General features: G+C 45.4%; 1 protein-coding gene across 1 annotated transcript; it reads right to left on the reverse strand.

The window, feature by feature from the left end:
* Positions 1-154: 154 nt before the first annotated feature.
* On the reverse strand, positions 155-20,751 carry LOC129199128 (tetraspanin-36-like). Its single transcript, XM_054808995.1, has 7 exons — positions 20,599-20,751; positions 6,102-6,293; positions 5,179-5,253; positions 4,613-4,708; positions 3,987-4,139; positions 3,170-3,253; positions 155-1,776 (listed from the first exon to the last, which is right to left on the reverse strand). Exons 1-7 carry the CDS (start codon positions 20,656-20,658, stop codon positions 1,690-1,692), a joined length of 747 nt encoding a protein of 248 aa, XP_054664970.1. The 5' UTR covers positions 20,659-20,751; the 3' UTR covers positions 155-1,689.
* Positions 20,752-24,358: the final 3,607 nt, after the last annotated feature.

Below are 24,358 nucleotides of genomic sequence, written 5' to 3' on the forward strand. Positions count from 1 at the left end.
TCAAACCCGCCGCGCTCGGCCGGCCGTTGGGGAACGCAGGCGCCTGCGCAGCGCAGGCGTGGGAGGCGCCGGCGGAGAAAGCGGGAAAGGCTGAGGGGAGCAGCCGCCCCGGAACTGGGATTCCCCCACCAGCAACAAAAAGCACCCCACAGCGTTTATTAAGTGGTTATATAACTTTATTCGGCATTCAACAGAACACAAAGCCCTCAATAAAAAGTAAGTCGCTTTGCCACAGGTACGTACTCATATCGGTATGTCTCCCAAAGAACGTCATCACCACCCGTTCCTTCTTTCTCTACGGAGGGGGAAGATAAACACCTTACACTTACTCCAAACTCCTTTTTTTCTAATTTGCCACAGATAGTAAGGTTTATTGCTAAGGGTAGACTGCTTATCTCACCAAAGAAAAAAATAAGCAAATGCACGGTTGCTTTTCCATAATTCCCTAATAAAGAACAGCTCTTGGTTCCCTCCCACCACAACTCTAAAACCACCCAGAAATCTAAAGAACTGGAAACACTAACATACAAAGGAGTTCAAGAAGGACCATTTTAAAGCAGCCATGCAAGCCAAGCAGCGACTGCATTCAGCAGACCTTTAAGGAGAGAAGAAAACAAGCAAACGAGGAGCTGCCCGACGCTGCCAGGCAACAGGTTACTGAAATTACTTGCTGCAAGAATGCATCATCTTAACACCTTCAGCAGTGAAAAGCTAAAGCAGGAAGGGCTGCACAAACCCCTCCAGCAGCCTGTCTACCCAACCACACCGAGCCAACATGTCCTGCGACTCCCATCTTCCTGCCCGTATTCATCTCAGTAGCTCTTGCAACTTCGACATTAAATGCAGAGACGCAGCCTGTCTTTTAGACAAACCATAAAACCCATCAGTAAAAGGAGAAAAAAAAATATGTCAAAAGCCTTGCCTGCATAAGCAATTTTTAATGTCAAATAATAATAATAATGTTTAAAAAAGACCAAAAAAAAGCCAAGGACAGATGTCCCAAAAGCTCAAAGCACACATCCCCTCCTACCCTGGGATTCTCCACACCTGCTAGCTGCTTCGAAAAACAACTCAAATGTCTGTTTAAACACAGGGTTGTCTTGCACTAACAAACTGAATTACAACGTACAACCAGAAGAAGGAGACAAAAAATAAAACCAGAAACACCATCAGACACAAAGAGAACATACTCTAACTCCCCATGCTTATGAAGAATATTTGAACCTGGCGTTCAAAAGTTTCATTTTCTGTTTAATCATGCCTAGAATGACCCGGCATTTGCGCAGACAACTGAAACCCCTCCTGCGGTCTCAATCAGTTTAGTGATTAAAAATAAGGTTTCTTCTGCATGTTTCAAGGGTAGAGGAAAGAACTGCAGAAGTAAGTTTGTTTCTGGAGTCCATTATGCCACCTGGTGCCGTCTGAAGTCACAAATCCAAATCTACGATAACCATACAGAAAGCTGTGGCATGCAAGATCAAGGTACCTCACTGTAGGGCACCGAATATTGAAATTGCCATTTCACATCACCCGCAAGAAACTTTCCCAAGTCAATACACAACGTTCTTTCTGTTCCACGTACATCAAATAAAATATTTAGCAAGAAGGTGATAAATTGTTCTTCAGCGGTCATCTTTACAAGTCTATTTTATCATCAGGAAGCAAAAGAAAAGTGATCTTTGCATTTTATTAAGCAAACACCCCTGAGTAAAGAGGCTGATATCCACTGTCTTCTCTCCTGCAGGTAAGCACGCAGACACTCAGCATGCCGAAGAACTGAAAGAGAGTGCACAAGAGATTTAGATTTGCTGTGGGGTTTGTTTCAGTCATCAGACTCAACACCTGTATGTTAATTAGGCTTCATCATAGCAAGGACACTCCTTTCATATTACAAAACACTTAGAAAATACATCTACAGAAAGTGATTTTTTTTTTTTTTTGGCACATCAATTTCCAGTAATAGTTCCAGCTTAACTTTTTCCTCTCCAACTTCTCCCATTAATTTATACATCCACATTAATTCCTAGTTATCTTACTGTGGGGAAAAAAATAAAAATCAGTGAAAGCATGGGATTATTCTGGACTTAAAATGAGTTCTGCAAAAATATTTATGCATATAAAATATGCAAATAAAGATCGTGCAGAGTATGCTAAGGCAATCCTTAGAGATGATCACAGGAGAAATCCTGGTGGGGAGGGTTCATCACCAATAGTAACAGGAGTGTAGAACTCATCACTTTTATAGAGGGAAGGGAAACGATAGAAACGATGTCGCTGAGCCATTTAAGCCCATGAGATCAAACGCTGTAAACAATCACCTCTCTGCTAGGGCCACTAAGTCAAGCCCCAGTTCTGAGATGGTGTCTGGACAGATTTTGGCTTCTGCATTGAGTTGAGGATGTTAAACAGAAAGTGTTCTGCAACGGCTCACTCTTTAAAAAAGAGAGCAGATAGTCCAAGAAAAAAAACTTTGTTGTTATTAAATGGTTTGAATCTCTGTCAACAAGAGGCAGGTTACTAATCTTGGAGACCAGTTACAGGGAACAATGACAAACCACCAGGCTAAAATTTATGGGTCAAACCTGTGAAGAAATGCCTACGCATCTTTGTGATGTGCCGATTGCGGGGAGTTTTACGTCAGGACTTTTCAAATCCAGTTTTCAGCCACAAGATGATATGGTTTCACATTTTATTTAATTCAATCTGATAAGTCTATAAATAGCCCTAGGAATGGTTTCATTCCTAGTCATATTTCGAGTCCATTTTGATTCCAGGTCTCTAAGCACAGGACTATTCATTGGGCTATGTCTAAAACCAATCTTCAATAAGCAATTATTGAAATCTCAGTTAAATATAGCAAAGCTAGTTGTTTTAATAAAGAATTCTACATCTAGACCTTTTAGCACAGCCAGCTTTTTGTACTTTCTACTAAACACCCAAGATAGATTCTCCGTTGCCTTGCCAGCCCAAATCCCCTACTAGCTTTTTGGATTCCTCCCCTTGTCGTCAGGCAGATGAAATGGAGAAAGTTGGAAGAAAACAAGCGAGGAACAGAGGACTCGGCCTACTTCAGAGCCAGGCAAAGGCTCTAGGCTAACATGACATGGTAGAAGAAAAAGCCCCGGGATCAAATTATTATTTTCCATGAGGGAAGAGATAAAACGTTTACCTTTACAATGGCAAAACCCAGGATTACAAGCATAGCATAGCTGATAACGCTCTGCAGCCCAGACTCCAGCTCCTCTGCACAGCTCTGCCATGAGAGAGATGGGTGAAAGCAAATTAAAAGATACAATGCAGCTGGATGGTTTTGTGTTGGTTTGGTTTTGTTTTGTTTTTTTCTCTCCCTGACCCTTCAAAGGCAGCAGGACCTTGTAGGGCCTGTCCGAGCAACCACTGCAGACCTCAGGGGTTCCGTTCTTGTCTTCCAGACCTGATGGCTTGTGGTTCACCTCTTGCCTGGGGAGACGCACTGACTAACTGCGACATTTGCCGCTTTTCAGAATCTCCTCTGGCTCACGTCACTTAAAGAACTGCCCAAAACTCAGAGCCAGGAAGACCAATGGTATCTATAAAAGTCTACTTATGGGCTTGTGCCCCAGACTGAAGAGCCTGGTATGCAATTCTCCAGATTCATGGTCAATCCTAGAAGAGTCTCTTCCCTACCCCAGATCAGTCTGAACAACGACGTGCCCCGAGCTAGCGCTCCGGCCTTGTCACGTTGCTTCTGTAGCAACGTGGAATGGAGGCTTGTCACCAGTAGACAGATGAGACCAAACATCCAGACTGGTGCCTGCAAAACCTAGGAGCTTTTACAGAATTACGTGAGAAGGAAAACTACAGGAAGAAAAGAGTTTGGGGGACAAACGGCTGGAAAGAACAGTGTGAAATCATCCCTAAATCCTGCCTGCAGTGCTTTCCTCACTGTTTCTGGCTGGTTGAGAATGATCACAGCCCAGCTGTGAAACCGTGCCCTTTATCCTCACCCGCGTATTGAGTTCCTGTGGCTGATCCAGGCGCCCTGTGCAGTTCTTCACATCTTGCCTGCAGCAGCTCAGAGGCACGCTGTTGTTACCGGTGGAATTAAACCACTGTGTGGTTGTCCAGTCGCTGTAGTTCCTTACCCCGCAGCAATGAAGCTGCCAAACACAGGACAGTTACAGGGATGTATGCATATATACGAACGTGAATGAGTTAAACCTCTCTTAGGCATGCCGGGCAAGAGCTGCCCTCAGCATGCAACAGATTTACAAGTAGCAGTAATACAGGAAAACAGCCGTAGATGTAATAGATCAACCTCCCTTCATACATTATTTCCTCCTCATTGGTTTACTCTTTGTGAAAGCTCTGATGTTAAAGTGACGGCTTGCAGGATAGAGTCTTCTGTCATCTTTCTATTTTGTGGTACAGGATTCTCAGCAGCAGCCTGAAAAGGCCAGCTCTGCAAAGTAAGGAGCACCCTCCTCGGAGAATCAGATGCTAAACACTGCTGCAGGGCCAGGTTCCAGGATACTGCCATACGCTTCCCCTCCTCTCTCAGCCTAAATTCCTTGTTTAGGACCCAATTGTTCTTTTCTAAATAATTCTCAGGACAATATAAATTTTGTCTTACCTGTTCTTGCAAGTAATCCACAACAGTAGACTCTGGATTTTTCCCATCATACTTCTCAAAGACTGAGTGCATTGTGCCTTGCACATCAGTTTTTACCTATTTGGAGAGGGAAAAAACCAAACATATTGTTTTAACATGAGAGCTAAAAATTTTATCTAGTGGAAACTGCAAAAGATCGGTATCCCAACTTAGTCAGGGGAAAGAAAAAAATTAAAAAAATAAAAATCACCAATGTTTTAGATAAAATGCAGGTAGCACTTATCCAGAATCAGTTCCTGGATAGAAGCTTGCCTCCCCTGATGGAAGAGCCCTCCTTTGTGAGTATCAACAACTGTTTAGTCCACTTTAGACACTGTTGCGAGGCCTGCCAGGTCCTTTATGTATTCACACGTTCCTGACAAAGACCGATCCACATTCCGCATGGTGACATCCCGATTCCCACTTGCCCTGCAGACTGCAGGAGATGGGATGAAGTGCAAGAAAACTGGATATATTGGAATGCTCTAACAACGCAAGATGTATTATTTACTTTTAGGTTACTACAGAGATGCTAATTCTTTGCTTACCTTTTCCCTATAAACAAATCCCAGGACAAAAGCAGATACTTCTGCAACAAAGATAACCAGGATAATGGCCAAGAACTGAAATTAAAAGAGAGAGACTGTAAGGAAAAATTCTTCAGCATTTGAATTCAATTGTGCATTACCCTTCACATTAATTTATAGTGGTAGGTTATAGTTATCTGTTGTTGCCTCTCCAATCAAAATAGTTCCAGAAAATACTTCAGAATAGGTGATTACTGTGCATGGCTGGGACTACGACTGCGGTTCCACAGGATCTGTGCCCAATGTAGGCAGTCTCCTGAACACTGCCATGATGTCACCTGTGTGAAGAGCCTACAAAACACTTCACAAGGTGGCTGTTGAACAGGAGACTGCACAGATAAACCAGCAGCTGAGTTAAGTACGTTGGGCACTTCTTGCTGAGCTCACATCACCTTCAAGGCATGAGCTGGGGGCCTGAAGTTACTCAACGTAAACTTTTCTGGCTTTCCAAAAATCATTCTAGTGGAGGCATACTTTCAGGATTCAGAGAACTAAAGTCAACAGGAAAAAGAAATTTAAAAAAAATAATCTTGTTTTGCTTACTTCAGAAATTCACATCTCCTCCTGTTCCCTCACCACCACCTTGCTTCTCAAAACTTGCTACTGTCTGCACCCATCTCCAGTGAGCCAGCCAAGGCAGAGCCAGGAATCTGCCTGTGACTGCAGCTATGTGTCTGTACAAGGCAGTGCAACTAATCCTTTAGCTTGCACCTCCCTCACGATGAATCAGTGCCTCACAGCAGTACGTAACTCCCACGAAGGAGCAGTGCTTCAGCAGTACATTTCAGAATAATCTTTTACTTTCTGTTCTGCGCGTCCTGCACAGGTCCAGTGTAGCACCTCCCATACCATGCAACAGGGGGAAGAGGACATGCAACACTCACCAGCCCTAGGCCAACTCGAGACTCCCGGAAGGTGGCACAGCAGCCAATCAACCCGATGATGAACATTACCACAGCAACGCAAATAATAATGACGGCTGGCAGAAGAGCATACTTGTCCTGCAGGAAGTTGTCGTAGCTCTTGTAGGTGTTAATGACATATCCCCCAACATAGCTGAGACCCGCTGCTGCTGCCTGAAATGCAATAAAGTTATTAGCAGTTATTTATTAAGCATCCGCCCAGAAAGTAAATATGGACCTTTTTGTAACAGTGCAATTAACATTTCAAATCTACAAGCAATAAGTACAGAATGCAAAGATCTAGAAGGAAAAAAAAAAAAATAAAAATCACTCCACTACTAACAAAGCACCACTGTATCTGAGCTAAAACACTGGAGTCTGTTGACATACATCAGCCACTGTCTCTGCAGAAAGCCAAGTTCACATTGCCTACCCAAGATTACCTACATCCTACCCAATCCTGCATTTGCAGGAATTGACTTTTAAGATGATCATCACAGAGGTGGGTTGTTGGGTTTGGAGGGTTTTTTTTCATTTGTTTTGGGGTTTTTTTTGAGAAAAACTCATCCTTTCCACTCTCAGAACAACATTAACCACTAAGGCACAAATGTTCCTAATCTCAGCAAAACACAGTCCCTCCTTTTCCTGGAGGAAACAGATTTCTGCATCCTCTAAAATAAACTCTCCTCCAAAAGGATGTTTTGCTGATTGAGGCCGTGACTGATAGCTGCCCAACTAGCAGCCCTGGAGACTGAAGGCTTTTATCCACAGAACTGAGTACAGCCCTGGAAATATCACCCAAAGACTCAGCAATGCCCTGGTAATGCCTCACCAATGGCATAAAAAAAATTCTCTTGAGAGTTACAACAGCTCATCCACCCTCTATAATCCTGCAGCACAACATGCTGCCTGTAAAAATGAAGCACTGTCCATACTCATGTTCTGGAAAGTTGAAGGAAACCACTCTGTCTGTTTTCAGTAGGCTACAGCTGGATTTCATCATATAGCTTATGAGCTGTTTGTTACCTCCCCCAGTACTGTACGTTTTAATTAAATCAAACACTCCTCACATTGGAGCTAGGACTTGCTAATTCCTTTACCTTGTTTGGCTCCTTCCCCTCCAGCCAGGTCTGGAGCCTGCCCTTCAATTATCTCCAAGTACAGGGGACATCCTTCATTTCAGACAGCCCTCATCCCACACCACTCTGGCATTCCTGAACACTGCCTGGGATCAGATGCACCAAGTGATGAAACCAGGATCAAACTAACCCTTAGAGACATTTAGCACATGTCATGCAAGATCCTGCTGTGTTGGGGCTCAGATACAGCAGGTCCTCTACAAAGTGAGATATCAGAACAAGGAATAGGATCACCAGTTCTCAAGAGGTTTTTTTATTTCTCCACACGCATTGGGTTTTCAGGCGGTGCTAATGATTAAAGCCATTCCTAAACCTTCCTTTAACTTTTCCTCTCATCAAGGAAAAGCTCTTTCCCATTTCCATGTCTGCAGATGTACAGTGACCCAGGCTTCTTCCTCCCACCCGTTTTCAGGGATGCAGGGAAAGGATGAGACTCATGGGATGCCACTGCCTTCTTGCTTTGCCTCTTCCTCCTGCAACACCACACTCCTGTACTGAAAGGGGGACAGGAAAAGTCTCTGGAGCCGTAGCAGCACTAAAGGTGGGGCTGGGGACACTGCACCTCCATTCTGCCTTGCCTACAATTGCACAATGAGTGAGGTGTATGACTCAAAAGCTGCATCCCATATTTCTGGTCTGGAGAGCTAGATGCACGTGCAACTGTCCACCTATTCTCCATTCTGGAACAGCAGCATAGAATCCTAGAATGGTTTGGGTTGGAAGGGACTTTAAAGATCATCTAATGCCAACCCCCTGCCATGGGCAGGGACCCCCTCCACTAGCCCAGGTTGCCCAAAGCCCCATCCAACCTGGCCTTGAACACTGCCAGGGAGCCAGGGACAGCCACAGCTTCTCTGGGCACCCTGTGCCAGGGCCTCAGCACCCTCACAGGGAAGGATTTCTGCCTCACATCCCATCTCCATCTCCCCTCCTGCAGCTTCAGGCCATTCCCCTTGGCCTGTCACTCCCTGCCCTTGGCACCAGCCCCTCTCCAGCTTTCCTGGAGCCCCTGCAGGGACTGGAAGGGGCTCTAAGGTCTCCCTGGAGCCTTCTCTTCTCCAGGCTGAACAACCCCAACTCTCTCAGCCTGTCCTCATAGGGGAGGCGCTCCAGCCCTCAGATCAACTTTGTGGCCTCCTCTGGACTCGCTCCAACAGCTCCTGCCTGTCTCGTCCTGGGGACCCCAGAGCTGGATGCAGCACTGCAGGTAGGGTCTCACCAGAGCAGAATAGAGGGGCAGAATCCCCTCCCTTGACCTGGTGCTCATGCTGCTGGTGATGCAGACCAGGATACAGTTGGCTTTCTGGGCAAGGGCAGCCATGGAGAAGGAAGCAATGCTCCTGGGCTAACTATCCATCATCGTGGAGAAAATGTGACGATGGGATTTGCCCAATATATAATTTATTTTTAGTATTTTCTAGGACTATCGAGCACCATGATTGGCCATGTTGGCCCCAAATCCAGTGAAAACAATGCAGATTCCAGCCAGGGGATGCAAGGGCTTTTATTAACCACAGAAATGCTATGCTCAGCTGCGCCAGGACAGCTCAGAAAGCAGCTCACAGAGTTCCTGAAAGGGTTCAGAGTTTGGCCTCTGCTCCCATGGAAGCTGTGGAAAATATCCAAGTGACCACAGCAAGAACAGGATAATTCTCTGGGTTGACTTAAAAACTTCTCCCTACTTGTGCATGGCAAAAAACATTACATGAATAATGCCACAGTTACTGTCATAGTCATCCCATCCTGATTGTAACCCCTGACTGCATTTGTTGCTGGATTTTGAAGCCTTCCTGGTAAACATAGGTATGGTATTCTGGTTTCTCAGGTTTTTTGGAAATTTCAAGTGGTCACTAGCAGCACAAAGCCTCCTTCACGTGCACTTTTAAACCAGGTGCTTGCACCTGGGCACAGCCACTAATGAGAATGTTTGTCCTGAGGCCCGCCACCTTTGGTACGGCTCAGGAACCAGGCTGGGATGTCCCACCACAGTTGTCATCAACTGCTGAGTGCCCACAGCCACAGGAGAAAACCAGAAGGACTGCAAGACCCGCAGAAAAGTTCATGATGGAGGAAGGCAGTCACTGGGGAAATGGAACAGGGGTGACTTTACCATGGGAAAAGCAGTGCGGACTGAATAGCTGGGTACAAAAAGGCATAAACCATTTTTTTTGGCAAGTAAATGAGTCAGCCGCATTCAGCAGCGATGTCACGTCAAAACGTGCAAAACAAAACAGACTTGTGACTCAGTTAATGTGTAAAAGTTAACGTGCAAAGTTAATCGTTGGTCATATTCAGAGAATGTAAAGCCCTGCTCTGTTGCCTAACTCTAGTCTCAGCCTTTGCAAGTAGTTCTGTACTTCTATAGGCAGCCTAAAGACCATCTACATCACAATTTAATCTTCCTATAGGATGTTTTACACAAAAGAATCCCCCAATATTTTCATTCTACTTCTGCAGGCAATTCAGACAACAGACACATTCTTCATCTCTTCTCTATGCTTTACGCCTGGTTTTCTACCTATTTCCAGCATGCTCAAGACACAATGCAAAGGAAGCACTCACAGGAAACGCTGAAGAAAAACCTTTGTTGCTAGTAAAGAGCTACCAGAAATTCAAAGCCGCATTGTGAAGCCAATTCACAGAAGTCCTATAAAGCCAGGACTAGCAAAGCTCCATGACAGTAAGCCAACATCAGAGAATCCAGTGCTGAGTTAAAGGAGATTCTTGCCCAAACTTTATCAATGCAAATACAGACCGGCACTTTCACAGTGGGTTTTATTGCAACATTCAGGACTGTCTGGTTTCTGGTCAGAGACAAAGCACAGCCAGCAAGTGGTCTATCGTAATTTCCAAACTTCTGCTTCCAAGCAGAAAAAGGAAGTGTAATGAGGTAAAAATAAAAGACTTTGAGTAAAGACCTGGCTTAAAGAAGTTCAGGTTTTTCCCCACAAACTGAGAAACAGCCACAACTTCACCCATAATTTTGGGTGCGAAGATTTTGAAGCCTGAAGAGCAGGGTCACACAGGAGTAGAAGGCATTTTGGGTAACTACCTGTTCCCTGGTTTATTTTTGCAGATGAGTCCCAGAGCTAAACTTCAAAAGTGGAAAAGAAAAATATTTCAGAACATAAATCTCTGAGCTCTCCTCTTAAGCCTTCCCAGTACTTAAGGCAAGGTCAAAATCCAGTGGAGGGCTTTTCATCCAACATTGCAAAACCTTCAGCCCACTCCTAGATCTGAGGCTTCTCTATAAGAGAAGCACAAGAAACGTCCTTTGGACTGCTGAAGATAGACCTTAAGTGTAAAGTATGCCTAATTAAACAGGTTTCTGTTGTATCTCAAAAAAAAAAAAAAACCACCAAAACTTTCACAAATACAAAGGCCAGTTTAAGCAATTACTTTTTGGGGAGGAAGAGAGCAAATAATTTCTTCTTCATGATTAGTCAAACACCTTCTCAAACACGTCTAAAATTATATACAAGGTTGCCAAGATTGTTCCAAGAAATTCACAGTAGAAATTGTTATTGTTCTTTACTTTTTTTTTTTTAAGTCTCCTGCTTGGAAGTTTTCTTTCAGAAGAATTCAGCACAGAATAGGATCACATGATGCACGGAGAGCTTGGCCCAACCTAGCTGGCACAAACGCCAGTGCAGGCAGCCAAGGAGTGACGCAAGGCTGATACAGGAGAACCAGTTCACCTGGTCCGCAGGGCTGCACTGCTGCCTGCACGTTGCTGTGGTCCACCTGCAACGGCAAGCAGAACATCATAACCTTAACCCTTCCTCCCCAAAAATCCCTGACTGACTCACCAGGGCTCCAGGAAATGCTGCTGGTATTTCTATGCAACGGTGATGATACCCATAAGACAAGCTGAAGAGATGACGTAAATGGAAATTTTGCAAGAAAGCCCCTTTTCACAGCTGAGCAACAAAGCTGTGACTGTCTCTGCTGTCCCACCTACCACAGCTCGCATCACTCAAGGACCTAAGACCAGAATAACTTTCTTTTTCATATCCTGTGCCTCTGACAGAGAGCAGAGATCGTGAATCGTTTGAGTGTGAACAATGAACCCCTTGCTGGTGTGGAGCAAAGCGAAAGCAAAGCCATAACAACAGGGTTCTCCTAGGATGATGTTTGGGTAGGACCTGGGCAGGGTTACTCATCTCTTCCGTACTCAGCCCAGCCAGCTGAGCTGGGGAGGCAGGTATACAGTGGTGCTCTGCCGCAGGAACATGTATAATGAGCTGGAACTCTCTCCAGCCACATAACACACAGGCAGCTCTGTAAATATTCACTCTTGCCTGTGAAACAGAAGCAGATGGACTGGATGGCTATGAGGAACCCAAGCTGTCTCACTGATGCAGGACAGCCATTGGAAAATAGTAGATTTATACATTTGTTTTAAGAATACAGCAAGATTTTTTACCTTGTATCCCACCGTCAGAAGGGGAATTTTTAGTACACTGATGACTGAGTCCCTGCCCTTCTAGAGAGGCTTATGGCCATGCAAATACTTCACAACATTTTATCAGCGTCACAGCCATAGAAGGGGCCCTTTAAACTTTCCTCTATAAACTGCTCTGAAAAAGAAAAAATATAAAATTTGCATCTATCAGTCAGGCGGAACAGGTATTTTTCGACTTTCCCTTCTTTAAGTTGACCTGACATGATGGCTGGGAACAGAGGTTTGTGTTTGTTTGCATTTATCAGCATAGGTTTCTTTTCTCCTCCCATCAAACCTAAATGCAATAAAGGAGCCAAACTACTAGCTATGAAATTAAAAGGCAGTATTTGTTGTTTTAAGGTTTTGTGGGTTTGGGTTTTTTTTTTTTTTTTGAAGGTTTCTCCCAGCACCCTCCAATTTCAGAGTGTTGATTTGATCATTTGGTCTGTTAATGTGGACCAGTATAGGATTTCAATTTAGAAGGCTGGTCAGTTAAATACAGAGTAACAAAGCTATAGTGTTAAAAGGAAAAGCTCTAAGAACAGAGTAAATTGAAAATCCACCAAATGAGCGTGTTCAGCAAGATGCACCCTTTATACAGTAAAAGAACTGAGACAAGGAGACTTAAAAAAGACATTTCTCCCTCACCAGACAGGGCTTTTCCAAGGCCAGCACTAATATCTACCACAGCACAAAACTTGACTTTGTCCCATATTTTTAACTTTTTATGGAAGAAAAAGATATGGTAAATAATACTGTTTATCTTGAAAGAGTGATAGTGCTTGTTTTCTGCAGCAAACCACCACAAATACATACTGGAAGAACTACCACTGCCCACATAAATACTTTTGGAACCATTCTCTTCTAGTTCTTTATTAGACAATCAGCTAACTGAGGTGTTTTAGTTAATTTTAGGGCTTGAAAACCACTTTTTTTTTTACCAGTATTTTTGCATAGCAGTGATTTAAGTCGGAGCACCTCATCCAATACAATACCTGCTGCTGCTGCTTTGCCTTCACATTGAACAACTACGTTCACTGGGATGCTATCACCTTTTCAGCAATTTTCATTTGCCAGAAGACAGATTAGGATATCATCTTCAATTATTAGTCTGCGACTACAGTGCTCTCCCCATGTCCCCTTGTATCTAGAATCAAGCCCCAGCAACACTGGTCTCAATTACAGCTGCACACCCTCTCCTTAACGCAGAAGACACTCCTCTTTGGTGGTTTGGTGGGGGGTTTTTTTGTGTACAAAAAAGGGTTTTGATTTACTTTGACAGCTAAATCCTCTCCTCAAGAAGGTTTGCACATTTCCTCCATAAATAATTTCTTTTATTGCCCAACAACCAGCATGCACGGCAAGAGGAATTACTCTTTCCGACTCCCTCGCTGCTTTACTGTACTACAAGCTTTGCTCTTCCCATTCACCACCAGATTTTCAGGTACTCCCTAGCTGCTGTGTTACTCCATTTCCATGGAGTCAACAGGTCTTCTAGTGACTTCAGGGACAAACAAAGGCACTGAGCACTTCTGAGACAGTCTTCTTCATTTTACACTTGCTTTAACGATTTCACAACTCCTGTTTAAAACTCCATATGGACCACGCAGCTCCCCAGACCAGACGGTCTCCCTGGCCTGAGGCAGAGCTGTTTTCTCCCCAGCAATCAGGGCAACCCTAGCTCAGCACTTCCCATCCCGCTTGCACAGATTCCTCGCCCTTTTCCTGTCCAGATTTAAAACTCTGCCAGCTGGGAGGGACCGCCTGGCTTTGGCTACCGTTTCCTACCACGCTTACAGTATTTATTTCTCTGAATGATAAATCAATTTTGTGTGATCTGGCTTCATCCAGGACAGTGTGTGAGCCTCCACCTGCAGCACAGAGCAGCAGGCAGGCTCCAGCACGTCCATCAGATGGCCACGCAGCAAAGAACTGCTGTGGCGGGGATATACCCACCATCTGCTGCAGCTCCTGGCCATGTGTAGCTCATGGCCACCGCCAGACAGGCTGACCATGCACCAATGTGCAGTACGAGGTCACAGAAACACAGAAGGGGTAGGGTAGGAAGGAACCTCTCTGGAGGTCATCTGGTCCAACCCCCTGCTCAAGCAGGGTCACCTAGAGCTGGTTGCCCAGGGCTGTGTCCAGATGGCTTCTGAATATCTCCAAGAATGGAGAGTGCAACACTTTTCTGGCCAGCCTATGCCAGTGCTCAGTCACCCTCACAATAAAAAAGCGCTTCCTCATGTTCAGACAGAACTTCCTGTGTTTCAGTTTGTGCCCATTGACTTTGGTCCTGTCACTGGGCACCACTGAGAAGAGCCTGGCTACATCCTCTTGGCACCCTCCCTTCAGGTACATCAGTAAGATACCCCTGAGCCTTCTCTTCTCTGGGATGAACAGTTCCAGCTCTCTCAGCCTTTCCTCATAGGAGAGATGCTCCAGTCCCTTCATCATCTTCACTCCCCTCTCTCCAGTATGTCTGTGCCTTTTCTACTGGGGACCCCAGCACTGGACCCAGCACTCCAGACGTGGCCTCAGCAGAGCTGAGCAGAGGGGAAGGACCACCTCCCTGTGCCTGCTGGCAACGCTCCTCCTGATACAGTCTGGGGTACCCTCTGCCATCTTGCAGCAAGGGCACGTTGCTGGCTCATGGTCAGCTTGGTGCCTTCCAGGACACCCAGGGCCTTTTCTGCCAAGCTGCTTTCCAGGACATGCATGGATCTGCTCTGCTCCCCACTGTCCTACAGCTCCTTTGGTTTCCCAGACCTTGGAAGCCCATAGCTTCAAGTCTTTCCCCGCTTTTTTCCACTAGGAAAAAAGCAATTTAAAAATCTAGTACACACACTTTCTGTGTTGCCTCAGACTCTCAGGTTGTGAAAAGATTGATTTGAAAAATAATTAAAAAATACTGAACTCAGCAAGTTGGCTTTGGATGGGAGCAAAAAATACCAAAGCTTTGAGCCCCTACCAAGCTGTCCTCGATTGCCAGCAGCACCAACAGCTTCAGGAGAGCCTTACCACTGATCTCGTGCCAGTCATTAGCCACAATTTCAAAACCTTTAAACCACAGTCTCCTCATGTGAAGTAGACATGGGACATAGCTGACAAAACTGCACTGAGCCTACTTATACAATGCCATGGGAGACTCTTCAAAGTACATTATATCTAAATACTCAGCTGCAATGTACAATTTTGGGGCATGTTTCAGCTTGCCTTCAAAACACACCGCAGGGCTGCTCCGTGGGTATGGTGGGAAGCTCTTGCTTCTTCCTTTTCTTCCTCAAATGAAAACAATGAGCAGCAGCCAAAAAGCTCTGAAAACGTGTAGCTCTCTTTCAGGGAGGAAAAAAACCCCGAAACCTAAACCAACATCTGCTTGGAGTTTTTACATGCTGCAACCCCACGTGCTCAGGAGGGGATTCCAGTTTTAATGGGTTTGTTTTCATGTTAAGTGAATGTTCTCTGTAGAGTTGTCCAAGCACATCTTCTGTTGCCTGAGCCTAACTTTGGGGTTCTTCCCCCCACCATCCTAAAAGCCAGCCATTCTATGAAGCACAAGTGGTGGGACGTCCTTGAGGAGACACTGCGCACCAGGAAATGCTTTGCAGAGCAGTGCAAAGAATCCTGCCCCAAATCCTCCGACTTCTAATGCTGAAACATCTGCCTTGGGGTCAGTGTGCCGCTGCTAATTGTGCACCTCTGAGGACAACAGGACCACTATTAGGAGAAAGCTGCACCACCTTTTTAACTCTTATTGTCCCCAAATACAGACATAGGCTGCAGGGCAAGTGCTTGCTGCAAGTATAACTTCAGCTGAGCATGGATGGATTTATCAGCTGCTGGCAAGCCGTTTTGGATCTCAGCAGCTGGTTCAGACACAAAACACCCTCTGGCTCAATATCTACCTTCAGAACCACCCCAGCTCATTAATAAGCTGTTCCTGGCTCAGACACCAGATCCTGCGATTTCCACCTCAAGCTACAAACTGAACAGCAAAAAAATGTACCTAAACCACAGTGGAGCTAATCCTAAAGCCTGGGGAGGCTTCTTGGAGCTGGTAACGGGGCACATGCCTCTATAATCTGTCCTGAAATATTGCTTGTCACCAGCTGCAAGGGAGAGCCAGAGCAGCAGGGCCACGCGGCTGGTGTGTGGGTCTTCCCGTAAGGAAAGGCACAAGTTGGGATTCTCCTACCGCAAAGGGATCCTGCCAGCTCCATGAGAAAGGAAATGCAGCTTGGCGGTGCAACGCTTTTGGGGAAAATGAAGGAAATGCCCAGTTCACATATCAACTACAAGAAAGAGTTGGTTTCTATTCTCCCTGGATAAATTGTCCTCAAGCCCTGAAGTTCTTGCAGAAGGGTAACAAAATGGGACCTCTTAAACAGCTGTAATGATCAGAGCCACCTCTACAACATCAGACCTCTGATTTCAGAGAGCTGCAAACTGTGATACTCACGAAGAGACCAAAGTGCGTTTACAGCTGGATCCACAGCCCAGGCATCCAACAGGAGCCTTTTCACAGCCTGAGGGACCGCTGGGGACAGCCAAACTAACATTGTTGCCCAGAAGCACACAGGAAAGGGTAAAGTTTCTTACACACTATCTGCATCGCCATCTGAACATTTCCCCTTTCCTGACCACACAGCACTGACATCTTAGTTTTAATTTTGTCCGTGAGGCCCCTACACATACAGCAAAGTGCATTTTCCTGAAAGTTAAGTTCTGCTTCCTGATTTTGGGCAGAGTAGTTTAAAATAAGGAAGAACTTTGGCATGATGCACTTGAGCGTGCCTTTAAAGGGCAAAGTGCTCAAATCCAGTACCAAGCCCTGGCATCAGCCCTGTCCAGTGACCACTCTGGCTCACATGGCTCTTCTCCCCCCACGTTCAGTAACGAGTTCACAGCGGAACTAGAAACAAAACCCACCACTTTCCGCTTCCCACCCAACACTCCTCACGCGGGGTCAAAACCCCGGCCCACCCTGGCTCACTGCTCCGTCAGTCCCAGGGGACCCCAGCCAGTACCACAGCTCCATCAGAGAGGCAGAAACAAGGAGCCCGGAGGGAAACCCATCCCAAGCCCTATCAGAAGTGGATGCATGACCACAGCTTTACTCGCTGAATGTGCTAAAAAATTAAAATAACAAAGCTCTTGGTTAAGCAGCTTTTTCCACCACAGTCAGACTAACCCCACAGCCCATCAGCATCGTTTCCCTGACCCGGAGCGGGGAGGAGAGCTTCCACAGCTCTTCCACCTTCCTGTCGAGTATCACACACAGCATTACAACCCAGCAGAGCTGCCTGTCCCCCACTGTCACGCACAGCAGGCAGCTACAGGCAGGATTAAGGATTTGCCTAAGAACAGATAGAGGAAAGGTGAGAAACAGGTCACAGGGCTGCTGACGCTCAGACTTAATGACTCTCTGGAGAATACATCCATCCTTAAAAATAAACGTGTTTCTACCATCAATAATGTCCAACATAACCTTTGCTATTTATTACGTTTTCAGTTCCATCTAGGGATTAAAAATTCTCCTAATTGGGGTTTTTCCATTTACTTTTCAAGCATCCATCTGATTTCTCTCTGACTGAGGCTTCAGAGCGAGCATTCCCAAACCACCCATCACATGATTTCAAACCATTCAAGGATGCAGGAACTTTTTTTTTTTCATGGATACATTTATCCCAATTACTAAAAATTATTTAAAAGTGATACCACAGCAACATTGTGATTGCTTGAGCTTCCAATACACCCTCTCACATCACTCAGCGCACCACCATAAGGTTGAAAACAAGTAGCTTTTGGTCTTGGATGCATCAAGGGCACAGGGGACAGATTAAGCACAGACCAAACAGATAAATACTCCAGGATGCCCAGACCAGTGTGAGGATCTCCTCAATAAAGCTCCTGAACAACCTGTAATCGGCTCAAACGCACCCTGAGTGTGTGTGGGTGCACAGGGAGCCAGGGATCAGCTGGGAAAATCTGACTCTGGCTTCATCACTCACAGATAGAGCACACCTTGCCAGGGACCAGCGCTGGGATCTCTCTCCTGGGCTTCTCCTCCTTGGACAGTCCTGTTGCTGTCAACAGATCAAATTCTGCTCTCTCAAAGCCACTGGTCCTGCTAAAATCACCTGGGGAATAAGTTATTTTTACCCTTCTCTCTGCTGTTGGGGAAGTGAAGCGAGGCAGGGGATGTACCCACCTCTGACAGAAAACAAATGGAAAATCCAGGCAAACAGGATTTTCACTGCAGCAACACGTACGGTAGCTTTTGGTGATGAAGGACCCAGGACTCCTGGTGGATGCCAAACCCTCTCTGGAAGCAGAGGTCTGTTTAGTGACAGTGAAGCTGAAGGAGAAGGTGAGCAGGAGCAAGGTGCTAACGGCTGAATTTAGCAGCACAGCTCTGGGACTAAAGAAGGGGGGTTAGAAGACAAGCAACCTGGGTGTTCAGATCACAGAGATACCAGAGCATGAAACTTCCATCTAGTTTTAATGTTCCCAGTTTCTTCCCTTTGACCAGCAAGTGAACCCCAGCATTTCACCTCTCCCTTTCCAGGAGCATCATCACATCCCACCCAGCCAAGTCCCCTCAAAAGACCTTGCCAAGAACATCAGAGTCTCCTCCAACCCTTCCTCTCCTGCTTTTAGGTTACCCAAACAAGCATCCCAGCTTCACCTTGAACAAGCCAACACCCATTTACCAAAATAATCACACACTTGGACCTAAGTAGTAAGTGCTTAAAAGCAAAACTGGAGGTGGGTAGATCTACCACAGCTTGAAGCACCACCTTTGGTTACCGGGTAGTTGAAACAGCTTCAATCAATGTTTTGGTTGGGGGGGTTATGCACACCTACACACACCCCAGTGGAATGACTTGCAGATACCATACTGAGCCTGGCGGGTAAGGGAGAAGTTGCTTTCTCACCTTATTTAGGAAGCCCTATTTGTCATTCTGGAAAATCTGTCTGTCTTCACTCCTGCACAATGATAATGATCAGAGATCCAAAAGAGGATCTATTGCCTTTTTAGGACATTTCTAAGCAATAACCTCTGTCAAAGCACCATTACTGCACCGGCTGCTGAATAGGCAGGTGGTGAATTATTTTCCATAATCATTTCCAAGCTGGGAAAGATTTGCAGCATGCAATGCCTGAGCACGAATTACTCCTTAGAGAAGTATTCTAACGCTCTTTGCGAATCTAATGTTTTGATAATGATCTGGAGCCTTGTACTTGTAGAGCCTGAACTGTTAGAAATGTTCTGAAACAACATAAAACAGTCAGTTCCTCCTTCCCCACCCTCCTAAAACCTGAATTCCAGGTTCTGCAGTTCTGCTGCAGGAATGTGATTACCACACATAATGGTGGCAACGGCGTCTAAATGCCACAGGCTTTGGGGCTGCATTGCTTTTCCTAGGATAAAAGAAACAAAGGGTTTGTCTAGGTCACCCCAAATTCAGAGGCTATAGACAGTGAGAACGATAATTACTGATCATCCACGGCTCCAGATGGCCTAATAGCTGCATTCATGATTACGGAGTTTGCCTACAGCAGAAGCAAAGGTACCAGAGACGCTTCTAGGAGGACATAAGGCTGTTACTTGTTTTTTTAAAAGCCAAGCAATGATGCTAGTCTGAGGTACGGCTGAGCAGAAGCTCAGGGGATTTCCACATACAAATAGTGGAATGCTCCAATATGTCTCTGCAGGTACTTAAAAAAACCAACAAAACAACCACAAAACAAACATACACGGTGAGATCACGTTACTCCATGGCAGCAGAAACGCGGCCTCCTGTGCTGTTCAGGCTAGCGATACCAGTTAACCTGCAACACACACAGCAATAAATCGTGCTGAGCCCCCGTAAAGGAGGCACGGGACTGGAGTGGGGCAAGCTCCTCGGCACAACCACCAGCAAGTCCCATAGTTACAGAATGGGACACAACACCCCGCGAAACTGCAGGGTTTAATTCAAGCAATGTTTCCTTTTTTTCATATATATATATATATAATTTTTCCCCCACACACTACAAAGCACACGTGAGCACCCACACCACGCTACCGACAGACATGAGGTTTAACTGGGTTCCTTCTCAGAGAGCAGCACACAAGTCCCTGGCTGATGATGATGATGGGGGGTTACGCAAACTTCCCCACGCAGGGGAAAAAACCTGACACTGGTTACCAAGAATAATCACTGCCTCTTCCGAGAGGTCACCTACCCAGACCCCACTGTCACAAAACAGCCAAGCCCCCCATACCAACAGGGGTTAGGCTAAAAAGTACGCAACCCCACCCTCATTTTTTTTGATTGCTTGTAAATAATTATTGAGGAAGTGATTTAGAAAGGTGTAATTGTAGCCAAACATAGCTGAAACAAAGTTCTCAGCCATTTTCCTCCCCTAAATACTCCTCACCCCAAACTGGGAGGGCAGTGCCTCTGTCATGCCCTCACCCCACTGCAGCCGAACAGCTCCATTTGCTTCCAATCACAAAATTAACTTGTAGATTGCTTTAATGACACTCCTTTAAACAAACTACTAAAAAACCCTACTACATTAAAAACACCCCGGAAAAAAAACCCAACAAACTCCAACACAATTGAGAAACTTAAACCCTCAAATCTTCCTTTTCTTTAAAAATATATAGTAGGGTTTCCTATAGAAATGCACGAGTGACTTGCACACTAGTGAACTAAATGACCGATTAACTCAGGAAACCCCGGTTAACCAGAACACGGTCGCGTCCCACGGCACCGTCTCCCTGTGCCAGAGCCCTTCATCCCACCCAACACCCAGGACCGCAACCCCCCCACGTAAACCACGCGGGTCCGTGTCCGCATCCCCCCCCCCCCCGCCCCGTCCGAGCATCCCGCCGCGGTACCCAGAAGGCAAGGCTCAGCAGCAGCAGCACGGTTTTGGAGGTGATCACGCCGCAGTCCATGGCGTGGGGCAGAGAGAGCAGCTCTGGGGCTAAGGAGCAGGAACAGGCTTTGGGTCCCGCGTGGGGCCGCCCCCGGCCCGGGCCCGCCCCGCCGCCCGGCAGCGCAGCCTGCCCACCCGGCCCTTCCCACCCCGGGGAGGCGGTCAGGGTTTCCCCGTGGTTAACAAAGTCGTTTCTGAAACAGGGAGTTGAGGAACGCCGGGAACAAAAGTTAAAGCAAATTAGTGTTGAGTTCAGCGTGGTTTTGTTTGGTTTTGGGGCTGGGTTTTTTTGTTTGGGGTTTTTTTTTTTTTTTACTTCTGCAACTTTCAAGCTTAGTTAAACTGAGATTTTGTGAAAAGCTGTGGCTGGGGCTAAAAGGTTTCCATCAAATCTGCCTTGCAGGATTGCTAACCCACAGCTGAGTGTCTCCATTCATCCAGCGCTTCTCAGGCTTTTTGGTTTGGCACCGTGTGGTGCCGATCTTCCCAATCACAAATACTGTGAATAGTGGGAATACAGCTACGATGTGGGTTTGGAGAGTCAACGGCGTGCCCTAACCGCTGAAATGTGGGGTTGAGCACCACAGGGAGAGGGATTTGAATTTGGTGACTGCAGAGGCCATGAAATCGTTGCTTTATTCCCATCAGTCGAGCCTTGTGCTTTTAAAAACAAGCCGAAGGCGTACAGCAGGCAGGACTCTGTTTTGCAAAGACCTCCGGCAGCCTGAACCGCACTGAACCCAACTCTCCGCTGGGCCGCAGGATGCAGAGATAACAAGTTTCCTGTCTTTTGCCCCTTCCTGGGAAAAATGGATGTGATCTAGTTTCCTTTTGGGAGCATGGATTTCAGAAGGGTTGTGCTGAACTAGCTCTCCAGTGGGAAATCATGGAAAGGGAGATCACGGACAGTCTCTGCCCACAGCCCATGAATTCTAAGCCAGGTAAAGCTGCTGCTGCTTTGAAAGGCAGTAGAAGGGCCTGTGGCAGCTGCTGAAATCACAGAAATCCCCACGCAGAAAGTGGGGTGAAGCCAATCTCCAAAATTAAATTCTTTTAAGGGTGAAGATCAGCACAAAGTCGGACCTCGATGCCAGTGCTGACAGAGCTCCTCCTGCCAGCAAGCCTGTCTCTGCTGTGGTTATTTCTATTACAGCAACAAATATTAACAGACTGTGTAATTGTGGAGTATTTCTTTAAAAAAAAAACCAAACAAACAGCATTTTCACCTCTCCTTGCAGCATGACAGGCTGAGGTGTTAAAAAAAAAAGGAAATCACCTGGAAACCATTTATCTTCAAAATTTTGTAGGGATGACTGGTAATCTGGGGGACATACTTTGAATAAGAATGAAAGGGCAAATGCTAAAGGTTCATTTGAAATGAAATGTAAAGGAATAAAAAACCCACAAACCATCAAAGAAACCATCTTGCCAACCAAACCCCATCTTTCTTTAATATCAAAATATTGTTTCAATTTCTGTCACTTGTTAGTTCTCTATTTTATTTAAAAATAAAATAAAGGTAGTTTCACAATGAGAATTAAATAGACTTCTTAATAAAAATGTTACCACTTGTATGCTTTTTCTTTCAAAGCAAAATGTTACTAAAATCAATGATGACTGATTTATTAAATTTGGCCTCAAAAGTATCTTGCCAGAATAAGGATGTGCCTATGGAGACATATCCCAACCATCGCAGACTGGTTATGATATTCCACACTGTTCTCCACCAAATTAGTGTTAAAATCAAGAGATTCCTGTTGAACATGGGATTTTAAAAAAGCAGTAAGCTGGAAATTTCACAGTCAACTTTGGAAATGAACAGGGAAAAAAGGAAATTAAAAGTATCTAACATGATAACAGAAAGCCTAAAAGGAGGCTCAGTTTCCAGAGCTGCTCTCTGCTACAGGACCTTTTTCCCTGCATGAATTGGTTGGGTTTGTTGGGTTTGAGTCTGAATTTGGTTTAGGAAACGCTGGGAAAACAACAGGTTTATTTACTGCATGTTTTGCAACCTGTAAGCTCAATGGTTTCAGTGGAAGCCGTAACATTTGGTAGGAAATGGATCCTTTTTACCTTATCCACTAAGTGTCAACCATGTAAAGACAAAAATTCCCATCTCCGCATCAGACCACGTACCTGAAAACATCTCTTTTTAGTTTTCTTCCCAACTTGTCAGCTCAGGTATTTTCCAGATCTGATTCTCTCCCACTAAGCCTCATTTTTCTTGAAGTGCCTAAAAATGGGGACCATGTTCCCAGAGGGTTTAGCTATGCTGATGAGGATGCCGGAGCCCTCTGGCTTCTTCTGCAGCACTGTAACATTCCTGACTCACTTCCAGCTTGTGATCATCGATTGCTCCAGATCTATTTCTGCCAAAGGAACCGCTTCCGAGTGAGCTGTTCCCCACCTGCTTCTCCTGATTATTCCCGCTGGGGTGGGCGACCCTGCCCTTGTCCTTTCTGTGCCACATCTGATTTTTCTGCCCTTTCCTCCAAATCCTCAATGTCGTTCAGAAACTCCATCCCTACCCCAGCCTAGCCCTCACCACCTCCACGTGCTCTCCAGATTTAAATTCTCTATTCTCTCCTCCAGGTTATTACTGAAATTAAAACCCACAAGAGGCGGGTGCAGAAGCCCAGGTGACAGCAAACTGTGGGTGACTGTCCCCAGGCTGGGGATCACTCCCCACGGAAGTTGTTAAAAACCTTATTATGTGATATTTATTGCTTCTTTCCCCACAAGGTCTGTTACCCATCACAGAAGGAGAGCAGATTAAAGTAAAACCATTTGTCCTTGACAAATCCACATTGGCTGGTATTCATCTCTGTCTTCTTAGTTGCTTACGAATGATTTCCCAATTACTTATTCCATGGTCTCTTTGATGTTGTTTTGCAGGAACTGAAGTTAATTGGCTTGCAATTTCCAACCCTCTTTTTTTTCTTTTTTTTTAATATAGCCTATATTTGCCCTTTCTCAGCCTGCCAGCACCTTGCCTCCCTCCCAAATCCCTCACTGCAAACAGCTCTGCGATGGCTAGAAACCCTTTTAAAGTCCTCTAGGATGAAGTCCATCACACAAAATTAATTTGGGAACCATCAGTTTATAAAACCTCTGCCTAATCTGTCCTTTCCCCATTCTCCCGTTGACTCTAACCCTTTATCCCTGCTCTTCACTGTGCCAGCTGCTGATTGCACTGGATGGTTTAGTGACCAGCGGTGTGATGGGGACAGAAAATCAGTCTCATGTGATTGGCATGTGAGGATGACGCAGAAGCACCTGTCATAGTACATGAGTATTTCTTGGAATGGTTTGGATTTCTTGAAAATATTCATGTAAAAATAATGTGAAGGGAAGTTTACGGTCAGCAGAGATAGCTTTTTAGCTAAAAACATTGAAATAATGTTTTATGGAGATCACAAAAGTAGCAAAAGTGAAGTTTGAAAAACTCATATATTTTCAGTTCCTCTTTAAATACTCCAGCTGAGTTACACACTCAGTTCTTGTCCCAGTCACGAAAAAATGTGTCGCCCAGTAACAGATATACATTTTCTCACTTTTACAGTAGGGAAATTGTTCCTGCATGGAATTTAATTAGGAAGGCAAGGACTCTACATGGCTCTCCATCCCTCGCCAGCAGAGCGTTCGCCACTGCAGCTGTATTCACTGGAGCTCTCATGTGCGAGGGTTTGCAGTTTAGACCTTGCCATACAGTCTGATTT

The sequence above is a fragment of the Grus americana genome, chromosome Z, assembly GCF_028858705.1.
Source record: "Grus americana isolate bGruAme1 chromosome Z, bGruAme1.mat, whole genome shotgun sequence".
In the NCBI taxonomy this organism is placed as follows: Eukaryota; Metazoa; Chordata; class Aves; order Gruiformes; family Gruidae; genus Grus; species Grus americana.